Genomic DNA, 13,037 nt, shown 5'->3' with positions numbered 1-13,037 from the left:
TAAAGGAGCATTAGTTACAGGAAGGGAAATTATGTGGGGGAATTATGCCCCCTTACAGAGGGCATATCTACACATATGGAAAGAAAGAAGAAGAGAAGATACATATGGGGGGTGGCAACTGGTGTTTACTGCTTTGTGGTTTTCTACAAGCAAGGAGTATATAAATGTTGAGAAGAAGAGAAGAGTTTGGATTTGATATCCTGCTTTATCACTACCCGGAGGAGTCTCAAAGCGGCTAACATTCTCCTTTCCCTTTCTCCCCCACAACAAACACTCTGTGAGGTGAGTGGGGCTGAGAGACTTCAAAGAAGTGGGACTAGTCCAAGGTCACCCAGCAGCTGCATGTGGAGGAGCGGAGACACGAACCCAGTTCACCAGATTACGAGTCTACCGCTGTTAACCACTACACCACACTGGAGGGAGGGAGGGAGAGAGAGAGACCAAAACCCAAAGCAGAGTGTTTACTTTTTTCCCCAAGGCAAAGGGGGGAAGTTAAATGCAGGTGCATACTGAAGAAGCAGCAGGCGTGATCTGAAATTTTGCTCTGCTCAAGCAACACTTCACACCCGCTCTCTTTTCCTCCTTAGACTCACTGGTGTCAATCCGCATCCCGGAGTGACTCCATTTAGTGAGGCTGCGGATCGGTTTTGCGCTTTCCTAAAACAAAACAAAAAAGGTGCTCCTGCGTTTTTAAATTAAATAAATAAATCCCTACTACCTTTCTTACCTGTTGTCTAAATTGCAAGAGGAGCGTGTGTCTTCCAGTTTGTGGCAATAAAACATGTAACTTACCCTTCCTTAGCCTGATTAGGTAAGGTAAGGGCGTTACAGGGGTTTTTCCGCTTTAAGGCCAAAATCTCCTTTGGGCCAAAAGGATATTTTTCACCATCTGTATTTCTTCGGAACAACAACGCGCGGAGAACGGCGTCTCTAACAGGTAGAGTCTCGTGTGTGTGTGTGTGTGTGTGTGTGTGTGTGTGTGTGTGGTTTAAATTTGGTTTGGATAATGCGTTAAGAAACCTCCCGTTTGATCACGAAGAGGAAGGCGAATTAAAGCACTCATCGGAAATCTTTTCCTCTCTCTTTCAAACTGAGCCTCTGCCCGCCTTATCCTCATATCTTCATAATCATTCGCCACTAAAGTCGCCGGGAAATCGTCTTTCGCCTTAAGAACATTAAACAGCGTCGGTTTAGCTTGATTTATGGTTGGGAACTCCTCGCTCTCAGGCTCTTGGCTTTCCCTCCCCAGGACTATATTGATCCTGTTTGGGACTTAGCGACTAATCAGCAAGAGCTGTAAGAGAGCACTTTTGTAATGCACCTTCCGCGCCTACTTTCTTTCTCCCTTGCAAAGAAAAAGAGCCAAGCAGGAAGAGGCTAGGGAGACTTCGGAACGGACCAGAACCCACTTGCGTAAGGCGCCGCTTAGCCCTTGGAGCTGTCCGTGGTGAGCTGTCCGTGGTGCTGCAGAGATTTTTGCGCCTTCGCACGCTCCCGTCTCCCGCAAAACTATGGGGACGGATGTATTCCGTGTTAACTGATCCGGGGGAAGTGCCACCTTATGATTAATGCGGAGTAGACGCAATAGACTAAGATGGCTCTTAAAAGTGGATGTGTGTGTTGGATCCACGTGGCGGGAGAGGCATTAACCCACTCTTTGTCATAACTGCAAGCTGTTTGTGAACACGACAGGGTGCCGACGGGAGAGTAATAGCCACTCGTCGACCTTGGGTTACCTTTGAGTATGGGTCCCTTGGCAGACCGATTCCGGGCTTGACTGCTGGGAAGAAAGTACTTTTGTTAAGTGGGACTTCCTTCCAAGTAAGTGTACCCAGCGACGTGTGCAGTTAAGCCTCGCTGGTCCCCCAAAATGGGGGTTCCTTAGCAAAGAGCCCAGTTGCAACAGACCTACATCAGTAGAAAGAATTCCAGGTGTAGCTGCAAAAGGAATATCGAGCTACTTCCCCACCTTCCCCACACCAACTAGCCTGTGTTGCGCGACAGCTGCAGAGACCTTGGACAGGCGTCCGAGCCCCTTGCTCCTCTCTCTCTCTCTCCCTCCCTCTTCGGTAGATTTCTTTGGGGTCCGGGAGAAGGGTCCTACTTCTCCTCGCTCGCTTCTGTGACAGTTCCTCTGCCTTGCCCTACTAATCGGGCGTCTATCTTCCAAGTTGACGTTAGCACAGATAATGGGGCAAGAGAGAGATGGATATGTTTTTAAGAATCATCGGGCTGGCACAGTTCGGAGGGCATGGGAAGTGCTGACCCCAGGCCTCGTCACCAGGACAAAAAGGAGTCTGGCGCAGGAGATGAGCCTCAGCAGGCTACTCCATCGCTCTCTCCAGGCCGCCTTCCCTGGCTAGCTGTGGCCTCTTCCACGAACTGGGTATCTCTGACTGAAGGGAGTCATCCTAATAGGTGAACTGATAATCCTAGTACAGTAAAAAGCAGTCATGGAGCTGTCCAGCCGGAGGGAGACCTCCTTGACTTCCTCTACCCGAGGGGTGTTAATGTGCTAAGGAAGAAAGCACATCCCATATTAGCAAGCGAGTCCCCTTGAATGTCCACCGATGGCCATGAAAGGCAGCGGTGTATCCCCGACGATCCCGGGGAAGAGCAGGGAATGAGAGGTTCTGAAATATCCAACTGCTGAGGCTGCGGAAGAGGCAGGGCAGGAAGTTTTTAACTTGGGGGCTGAAGGGAAACGCTGTGATCAAGGGAAACCCGGCCGAGCAGCAAAGCTCGCTAGCAGAATCCAGCGCCTCGTGGCCCCACTAGAAGTGCAGAGATGGCATCGAAGGGGGGGGGGAGAGTGATTTGAACGTCTGTCCTGGGAGAATGGAAGGGGAAATCTCTCTTCTCTGAACTAGAGGAAGGGCGTGTTTGGGGAAGTCTGTTTAATGGCAAAGCAGCCTCGATTCCTTTCCTGCCTGGCTCTTTTGATAATGTTCAGTTGCGAGGGAGAGACTGTTACCCAGGAAGAAAGAAAACAACTTGCAGGATCTGCGCGCGCGTGGTTTGTTCCTTGAGTGCGGTTAAATGAGCGCGCATCTGTAGCTTTTTAAACCTCAAGCCCACCCCTTTCTTCCAAGGAAAGCCTCTTTTAATTAGCTTTCGAAACCAGCAAACGCGTCTAATGAAGTAGGTTTATTTAATCTTGTTCATGATTTAAGTGAGAAGCAATCAAAATTGTTTATCAGCAAAAGTGAAGAGTTCAAATTGCACCGCAGGCAGGGAAAGAGCTAAAGACAGGGAGGATAGGAAGCCCTGTTTGGTTTTCCAAGAAAAATTCCTGCATTGTTAAAAGAGGCTGCGTTGAAAAGGAAAGAAGTGGGAAGGCGAGGTTGAAAAATAAATATTTGGGGAAATTTGCTCGTTATTCTCAGGCTGCCGCCCCCTTCCCCCACCTCCCACCACCACCACTAAAAAAAGAAAAAGTTTGAGAAAAATCCTTTTGGTATAAAAATATATATCTTACCACCACCTAATTCTTCTTCATTTTAGCCTTCTTGCTGGTGTTAGGGAAAGTGTTCTGGAGGAAAGTATTAAATTCTTTTTTTAAAAAAAGGAGGGTAGGGCTTAAATGCTGTGCGATTTCCAACACTATCTGAAGAAGCATAAAGGAAGAGATTTCAGCGTTATTCAGTGATTTTGACCAGAATATCAGCCGTTCTAAGATAACTTCCCCTTCTATTCTATTTATTATATATATATATATATATATATATATATATATATATATATATATATATATAGTCATAGATCCTGCTTCGTTGGTGAGGACGACGGTTTTAGAAAAGATTATCCTTGTTTTAGCAACTTTCCTCCTTCATAATAATAATAATAATAATAACCAGAACTCATCTAAGATCCAGATTTATAATAGGTTTTCAAAACAGAGACAACCGAATTATTCCCGGCCCATGTGGCTCTTCTCAAAAACGTAACCCGAATAACTTGGCAACCATTTGAATGCACTCTGAGACCTTCTTTTTTTTCCCCTGCTACCCACCATTCATTTATGACATTAAATACCAGGGAGTATTTTTTTAAAAAATTAAACTTTAATTTAAAAAATGTCGCTATGCGCGCTACTCAGTCAGCATTGAACATTTTAAAGCCCGTTCGTTACAATGGAAGAGAAGGAGAACATATGCTTAGATATCTGCCATGGAGATTTAAAAGTTGGGCCCTTTCGCTGGGACTGGCTCGCTAGTCCATGTCTCTCCCTCGCTGGCTTGTCGATTTCCTTGGCTACAGGCGCATATTAGCGCATACCCGCAGAAGGGCTTCTTTTTGGCTGGCTGTTGGGCGGGACACGACTCCGCAGACCCAGAGCCATGTGGGTCATTAACAGTTTGATCCAGTGAGGGGGGTAGGTGGGTGGGTCCCCCGACTCATTGTTATTATTTATTTCCAAGCCCTAATTAACACGGGAATCGGGAAATCGCGGGGATGGGCAAAGGGGTTGGGTAGGTTTGGCTGCGCTCTGTGTATAATTTCGTCGCCCACAGCTCGGTGGCCGCGTAATTGTCCGCTGTGACATGAGCCGAAAATGAGGTGGGCGTTTCCGGGCCCTTTTGTGAGGACGCGGCCAAGGTCAAGATGGTTTTGAACGCGAATTTATTAGCAGAAGAGGTGAGGGAGAGAGGCAGGGAGAGAATCAGCAAACCATTCTCTAATTAGCAAAGCCCAAATAAAATGTGCCCGCAGGCTTTTCTATCTGCTTCTCTCTTTCTCCTCCTCTCCCCGCTCCCCATCACCTCACACTCGCTTTCTTCCCCCCCCCCCAGCCTCCCCTCCTTTAGAGAATCAAAAAGAAAAGCCACACAAGCAAAGAGAATCAACCACAAACCTCAGAGGAGGTGATAATATTGGACGGGCGTTATGAATGTTTTATAGGTAATTGCTGTATATCTTTCTAATTTTAAAGAGGAGGAGGGGAGGGATAGAAGCGCGCTCGTTCTTCCAAGGTTGGGGCTTTCTGATGGCTTGGAGGGCTGATCCGGATTGGCAGAACGGACGGGGGGGAGCGATAGGCAGCCCCCCCCCCCACTCAGGCCAAAGAGGCCAGAGGGAGGGAAGGAGCCGCTCCGCTCGCCTCTCCTTTTGCATCACTTTCAAGCGGTTATCCCCCCTCCAGTTCCGTCGCAAAGCCAGCCACAGTTTCTCCTTTTCACACGCACACCGTTTTATTTTTATTTTTATTTCTGTCCCCCGTTTCCCCCGCCTTTCCTCTTGCTCTTTCTCAACCCAGACCCCGCAAAGTCTTCCAGTCCGCACACGCGCACACACAACCCCACCACCACCACCAAATTGCCTGCCCCTTTTAAGAAGGGGAGGTTTAAGAAGAATTAAAAATAAAAAGCTGAACAAAAAAAGGAAAAAAAGGTTTGTAGAGGGAGAAAAGGAGAAGCAGGGTCTTCTGAGGGAAAGGGAGAAAAAAAGACCCCTAGGGGGCCGGCTGTGGAGAGATCAAAGATCTCCAGGTCTCTCGCCCGCCCCCCTTCCCGCCGCCCCCTCCACACAAACATCCCCCTCGGCTATGGACCGGGGGTGGGTTTTCTCCTGCCTGGGGTCCACGCTCCTAATTGCCCCCCTCGAGCGTCTCCCGCTTCCTGTCTGTCCTCCGCGTTTCTCCCGGACGCTTCTGCGGCCTCGGAACAGCTGCCAAGCCGGGAGACCACATTTTGGTTTCCCAGACATCCGGCCACCTTTAGCAAACCATTCAAGTCCTCTCTCTCCCTCTCTCCCTCCCTCTCTCTCTCTCTCCGCCCCCCACTTTTAAATATTCAACAACGGGAGCCAAAAACAAGAGAGAGAGAGAGAGAATTGTACACAGCAGCGAAGGAGGAAAAGCAACCCTAACATTCCCAGTTTATAACGGCCTATTTAGAACCAAATCCGCCCTCCTCAAAATTTAAAAAAAACAACAACACAAAAATCAAAATAGCTTATTTGTCAATGGATCTTTCACCCCACAAGCTTGAAGTAGCAAGCCCTTCCCCTCTCCCCTCGCCCAAAGAAAACACTTGATTCTTCCTTCCAATCTGTTGCTTCGAAAAGTCACAAACTCCTATCAACTTTTCAGAAACAGAACGCCAGCAGCACACGTTTTGGTGGGGTGAATTTGAGCATCGCACAGACACAGGCACGCTCTGCGCATTTCTTCGCAGAGTTCCCCCCTCCCCGGCCAAGCGCGTTTGGCTTAAGAAAATTAGCTAGTTTGGACCTACGCATTTGTTTAAAAAAAGATAAAAGTTTATTTCCTTTCCCCCCCTTCGTTTTGTCATTTTTCAGTCATCAAAAATCTATATAATTTTTGTCGTCGTCATCTAAGCATTTATTTTTCTTTTTTACTGAATCAAAAAAAGCATGGAAAAGGAGAGAGTAGAGGGGGAAGATTTTGTTTTGTTTTGTTTCGCTTCGTTGTCGTCGTCCCGTCCCCCCCACTAATGTATATGTGACTTTTCTTTTTTCTTTTCTTTTTTGGAACAACATATAATAAATATGATATATCACTTCGCACACCAGCCTGTTCAAAATGTACATTTTACATATCTCGTATATATCTATATATAGATATAGATATAGATATACAGATATATATATAGCATACGGAGCATGCCACTTTTCGGTAAGAAAAAAGGTCATGAGAAATTCAGTGCAAACTTCTCCGTCTCCCCAAGACCGTCGCCGTCTCCTCATCTTCTGGGATCAGTGTTGGGGGGGGGAGGGGCGTCCTCTCTCTCTCTCTCTCTCTCTGTCACTCAAGAGTCTTTGCTGCAACTGGCTGGATCTCAGTCTCTGTCTTGCACCCCCTCCCTAACTCTCTCCTAGAGACGATCGCAAGCAACCCCCTCCCCCCCGTAGTTTTCTTTCCCCCTTCTCCTCCGGCCAATGGACGGACTGACGCGGGCCTGGCTGGATGTGAAGATTCACTTACGGGTTCCAGAGTCCCCGCGCTCGCTCGGAGTCGGTCGCCTCTTCTCTCTCTCTCTCTCGCTGCTTGGAGAACCTCTCGCATCCACCGCCCCCCCCCTCCTCTTCACTCGGCTGGGCTCCATCCTTGGCTGATTAGCTGTTGTCTTAAGTGAGGGGGAGTGAAGCGGGGGAGTCTGTTAGTGGAATGCGCGGGGGCGGAGAGCTGGGGGAGGACGAAGCTCCCCTTCCCCCCCCCCACAGGGGGAGCGCTTTCACCGCGGGTGGGGGGTCCCCGGGAGAGGGTTGGACAAAGGGTTGAGGGCCGGCTGCCCTCCGGGTCCAAGGCCGTGGATCAGCACCCGGGGGACCAGAGGCCTCTGCAGCTGGGGGTGAGGCGCCGGAGGAGTCCGGTACATGCTACTGTACATAGCTGCGGCCGCCGCGGCCGCCGTGGTACTGTCCATGCTGCCTAGGAGGCTCGGGTGGTAGAAGTAGGGCGACGGGAACATCCGCTGCAGAGCCGAGTAATTCCCCGCTTCGGCCAGGAGCTCCAAGCCCACGGCCGTCTGCCGCTTCCACTTGGTCCTGCGGGAGAAGGGGAGAAAGAGACGCCGCTAGGCCCGGGTCCACAGATTGGGGGGGGGGAGTTGGGGGGAACAGGAGGAGAGGATCGGGAGGACAACTCATCACCCTCTTTTTAAAAATAAAAGAAAAATAAGAGGGGGAGCCCTTCTTGTAGGAGCAGAATCAAGGGCGCCACTTGGGTAGATCTCTGATTTATTTCCCTCCTTTGAATTATTGCGAAGATCATTTCTTCCTTAAAGGCTATAGCGACTCTAAAATTATTGCATCCACCGTCCGGATTGCATAGGCGTAAAGGGCAATGGTTAATGATGAATAATCGCCTCAAAATAGTATAACATACGAAGCAGTGAGTGCGTTACGCACAGATAGAGCCATCCATCCTCCAATTCTTCCTTCGTCTGGTTCTAACTCGTCCTATCTCTGAAGCTGAAGGCAGGTGACTTGAAAGCTACCCATTTCCAAGCATACAACAAAACTTGAAACCTCTTTTTCTGTTCTTTTTTTCATTATCAGCTCCTCAAACCAAACAGCCACTCTTTCTCCCGCCAGCCTCCTCTCTGTTTTTTTTAAAACCGGGAAAGCACAGCTCAGTACGATTTACTAAAACACCCATTTAAAAGGGACAACTAAAATACCCCTAACATTTCCATTCCTGAGGCAATTACTACTGGGGGGAGGGGGTAAGCGCCTCCTCCCTTATATATATATAAAAGAGAACCGACACAGAAGCTCCAACTTTTACCGACAATTCAGATCAAGATAATTTGATTCTGCAAATAATCTCACCCAATACCAAAAAGACGACAAAAACGCTTTGTGTCTTTATTTTGAGCATTTTAGAAGACTTATTGGGATGGGTCATTGGGTCCTCCTGCCACTGAAGTTGATTTTAGACTAAATGGGTTTTAGACTAAATTCTGAGAGGGTAATTTAGAGAGAAGAACTGAGAATTTTGTTCTTCCAAAACCCTAGTCTCGTGTGTGTGTGTGTGTGTGTGTGTGTGTGTGTAATTCACAGCAAGTATCACCCAACCGAAAGCAAATTAAGCCATTTGTTCGAATATTTCAACATACACACATCCAACTCCTGCCAGCCGGCTTAAAGGAACCCTGATAAATAATCAGAGTATATAGCGAGTCAATTATTCCAGAACCATAGTGCAGTTTCCGTGGGTGGTTTGTGTGTGTGTGTTACACACACACGTCCCCATTCTGAGTCTCTATGCATCTCTCTCAGCCCCAGTAAGCTGCAGGAGCTGGTGCATCCTGCACACGTTCGCTCTTTCGCTCTCCTTCTCTCTCTCTCACGCACACACACACAAAATCACGACCCAGCAATTGCAGCCAAATTAATAAACATGGCGCTGCTGTTTAGATTGGCGATAAATGACACTAATGTTTTCCGACAGAATTAGGGTGGCTGCGACCGTATGTAATGAGACAGAAAATTATGGCAAAGACGACAACTGGACGCGCTTTTCCAACGCAGCCGTCATCTACGAGAAGCTAGAAATCCCCGCTTTCTGCTCTTGCAGTGCCTTTGTTGTTGTTGATTTCTTGAGGGGAGGGGTGGGGAGACATTTAAGACTTGGTTTCTTAATCCACCCCCACCCCAGTTTCTTATCCACAGGCGCCAAGAGCGAGGAAACGCTTGGAAAAAGGCAGCGCTTTCCAAGTGGGTTGGAGAGGCGCGCCAAGAACAGAATTTTAAAAGGGGGGAAGAAACATGGGGCGAAGGAAGATGGGGGGAGGGGAAGAGAGAAACTGGGAGAGCGACCAAGAGGAAGCTGGGGCCTTAGGAAAAGCGGCCGGACCCTAGCCGGGAACTCTAAGGTCACCCGTCGAGTCAGGATCCCCCCACGTCGAGTCTCCTGCCATGTTAATTAGCTATCCGAAGAAGCTACGCCACTGATTGACACGTTAACTCTCCACCACTTTCCATCCTTTGTTTTGCTGTGGGGGAGAGGGGGTTGATTCCTGTCTTTTACTTACTACCACGGTACACGTGTAGGAAAGGAGAGGGGCAAACTGGCGGGGGTTTGCGGGGCCCACAGGGAGCGAAGGTAACCGTCCCCAGCTCGATTTGGCGTCCTGGTTGGAGAAACCCAAACACAGAGCACACTTCGTTTCCGTGTTCCTTATCTGCGCCCTCTTGATAAAGAACCTGGGACTGGGGCGGTGGAGTGAAGCGGTTTGGGAACCGCAGAGTTTATTTGGCTTCCCCGCTACCCAAAAAGCAGACTTACGCACAGGAAAGTTATTTTTAGGGTTGCAGCCAAATCTGCAGACTTTCCTGGGAGTAAAACCATGGGACGTGCTTCCTGAAATGGAAGCAGGACAGCAACTCCCCAGGCTGCGGGTTGCTTTCCTGTTGAGTTCCCCCTTCCTTCCTAAATTACGGTTTAATTCAAACATAAGGGAGTCGGTGTATTGGGAAAACTGGGGAGGGAATGCCAAGGAGAGCCAGGGGAAAGGCCTTCGCCCCCTCCACGTGCTTCTGCTTGCCCTACCTTCGGTTTTGATACCAGGTTTTGACCTGCGTGTCGGTCAGGTTGAGGGCCGCCGCCAAATCCATGCGGTCTTGGACGCTGAGATACTTTTGCCTCTCGAAGCTCCTCTCCAGCTGGTTGAGCTGATGATCCGAGAAGGCCGTCCGCGCCTTGCGGGGCTTCTTGGCTCGCACAGGAGGGCTGTCTCGGCTGCTGGAGATCTCACGGTCGCCTTCTTCCTTTGTCCCTACGAAAGAACAAGACGCAGAGGTCGGGTTTTAGTGCCGGAGGAAAGCACAGAGACAGTGCACTGGGGCAGCGCAAACCCAAACACAACATCTCCCCAGCCTGGTCAGGAGACCTTCCTTGTTTTGGATCTTGGTTGGATTCAAACGATTTGCTCAGTAGAACTGATTATTATTATTATTATTATTATTATTATTATTATTATTATTATTATTTCGCCGCAGTCTACAACAGCTCAATTAAGTTAGAGAAACTGGCCGCAGTAGGGTCCCATGGATTAAAAACTGAATCTCAGGGAGGAGGTTGTGACTCAGAAAAAGGATTTCCCAAGCGTGGTGATTCCTCCTGCCGCGCACAAATAACACCCGTCTTTCTGGAGGGGCTTGATTCCCCTCTCCGTCCGACAAATCCCTATTTCTTTTCCCCGCTTTCGAAGTGCACTTGGGGAAAACGGTTATTATAAAAACCAAGCCGTGGACTGCTACGTCACGGGGGACAGAAGCAAAGTTGGACTTCGCCTGCCCAGGTGACGACGGCGCAAGGGTTGCCGGGTTCTATTTGGCAACTAGGAGTTCTGTTCTGGGGTTGGGTTTTCTGGTGCTGAAATGTTAGGAAATCGATATGTCAATCCATCTGTGTTCGTACTGGGGTGTTTCTCTCCCTCCCCCCTTCTCTCTCTCTCTCTTTCTCGACGCTCCTTGATCTTCCCTGCAGGAAGAACAATAATCTCTCTAATTGACCCACTGGGGAGGTTGGTGCACCAACTAACCAACAAAAAAAATTGCTAGACGAGGCTGTACATCTGTTTTTGGACACTCTTATGCTAATGCTAAAATGGCAAAATGAATAGCATACTGGAGCGCCCATCTATTAGCCACTGCAAAATATCTGAAGGCTGTAAAATTAGCAAAATGTGTCTGCTCTTACCTCCGCGTTTCAAAGGCTCCTGCCCTGATAAGTGGGACTCCCTTGGCAGCAGCTTTTTATTATTATTATTTCCCCCAGCGATTGGCAGAGTGTTACAGGGTTGCACACACGCGACCTTCTATATTTGAATTTAAGAAAATGCACATTTCTTGCACACTCCTTAAGATAACCCACGGAACCAGCAATACGGTATAAAATCGGCTGGCGAGGCTGCTTCAGGAGGGTTATAAAATAAAAATGAAAAGGGGGATCCAATCTGATCAACCATCTTTTAAAAACTTTTTTTTTAAAGATCACTTTCTTTGAATCCTCTCGGAAATGAGTCTTATTAATTAATAGTTCCTAAACCTCTGCGAGCTGTGTTTTAAAAATAGTGTAAATAGGAGTAGTAGTAGTAGTAGTAGTAGTAATAATACATATACATATATGCATTTTAAAATATCTAACCATACCCAGCTATTATATTACTGTTGTTGAAGAGCACTTTCAGAACACAAATTTCTCGCACCACTACCAACTTTTTAATGGGAGGTAAAGGAAAAGATGCACAACTTTACGGACAGAGAATAAATATTCTCATATATATATATATATATATTCTTTAAATATTTAATTCTTTAAAATGCAAAAAGAAAAGTTTGAGAACTCTGTTTATCTATTTCTTTTTCTAAAACGTCTCAGTTCTTCGCTTATAGCCAAATCATCTCAACGTTCCAAGTCGACGTCCAAAGTTCCGAGAGGAATTTCGTGCAACAGAAACATTCGAGGACGGCTTGATTGGACGCGAAACTCGGGGGAGCGCAGCGAGAATGTACCGAACGTTTGAAACTATGGAACGCCGGGAATGTTCGAAGCCTCCTCGCGCGTAAAAAAAGAAAAAGAAAGAAAGAAAAGCGAAGGATGAAGGACGGAAAAGGCGCACGCTGCCTTTACTCACCGTGACATTTCAGCTCGTTCTGGGAGTCGTCGCGTTTGTCCAGTTTGGTTTTGCTGTCGTCCTGCTCCAGCTTTGGCCGGAAGCTTTCGCTGGCCGCGTTGCTCTCTTGTTTGGGGGTGTGATGCGGAGACGAGACGCTGGTGCTGTAAGGTGCACAAGCCGCCAGCGGTTTGCTGTCTCCCAAAATGTCTTTGATGAGAAACGAAGAAGTGGAAGTCCTGGGGGCACAGCTGCCCGAACCAAGTTGCTGCTGCTGTTGTTGCTGCTGCTGCTGCTGGGGAGATGGCTGCAAACTTTGTTGTTGCTGCGGCTGCGGGTGATGGAGGTGAAGATGCTGTGCAGGGAGCCCGTCTTGCGCCAAATGCTGCGGCTGCGGCTGCTCCGGGTGCTCCGCCGTGACCGAGATGGGCGACGAGGGAGCCGTCCCCACAGTGTCTATTTCCGAGCAGGGGGAAGGGGTGGCTTGGCTGCGAAAATCCGCCGCGCGGGCCTCGCCGTGGGCCGCTCGGAAGTCCCCGTTCATCATGCCCGGGCTGCCGGACCTGGGATTAGACAAAATCGTGTCTATTCCAAAACTGGAGCCGCTAGACCCTTCCATGGTCGCCGTTCCAAGAAGCGCCTTCGATCATCCCCCAGACCTCCCCCAACGCGGCTCCTTTTCTCTCTATCGTACGAACAGGTTTTTTCTTTTTGTACAATCTGGAGTGGAATCTGGAAAATCGACCGACCCACGGATTTCAAAACAAAACAATCGACGCGGATCAATCCTGGACGACTCGGGAGCTCGCCCAGCACGTCTGTATAAGGCCGAAATTAGGGGGAAGGAGAGGGCTTGGGGAGGCAGAGCACGGAGGGGGGCGACGAGATGCGGACATGAACAACACACAAAAGACGAAGAGAGACTCTGGTGGGGGGGGAATAACGATGGAG

General features: G+C 48.7%; 1 protein-coding gene across 1 annotated transcript; it reads right to left on the bottom strand.

Moving 5' to 3' along the window:
• Positions 1–7,040: 7,040 nt before the first annotated feature.
• Positions 7,041–12,780, bottom strand: BARHL2 (BarH like homeobox 2). Its single transcript, XM_033151625.1, has 3 exons — positions 12,108–12,780; positions 10,019–10,244; positions 7,041–7,509 (listed from the first exon to the last, which is right to left on the bottom strand). The coding sequence occupies exons 1-3, from the start codon at positions 12,703–12,705 to the stop codon at positions 7,197–7,199; spliced, it is 1,137 nt and encodes a 378-aa protein (XP_033007516.1). The 5' UTR covers positions 12,706–12,780; the 3' UTR covers positions 7,041–7,196.
• Positions 12,781–13,037: the final 257 nt, after the last annotated feature.

This window comes from Lacerta agilis, chromosome 6 (assembly GCF_009819535.1).
Source record: "Lacerta agilis isolate rLacAgi1 chromosome 6, rLacAgi1.pri, whole genome shotgun sequence".
In the NCBI taxonomy this organism is placed as follows: domain Eukaryota; kingdom Metazoa; phylum Chordata; class Lepidosauria; order Squamata; family Lacertidae; genus Lacerta; species Lacerta agilis.
Note: the sequence above shows the minus strand (reverse complement) of the source record. Positions and strands in the feature narration are given on the sequence as shown.

What these genes read in the sequence shown, in the direction of transcription:
- BARHL2 (XM_033151625.1), bottom strand. Translation starts at nt 12,705, where the DNA reads ATGGAAGGGTCTAGCGGCTCCAGTTTTGGAATAGACACGATTTTGTCT. An exon ending in GAACGAGCTGAAATGTCACG is followed by an intron (nt 10,245 to 12,107) that starts GTGAGTAAAGGC and finishes GTTCTTTCGTAG; the next exon opens with GGACAAAGGAAGAAGGCGAC. An exon ending in ACCTGGTATCAAAACCGAAG is followed by an intron (nt 7,510 to 10,018) that starts GTAGGGCAAGCA and finishes CTTCTCCCGCAG; the next exon opens with GACCAAGTGGAAGCGGCAGA.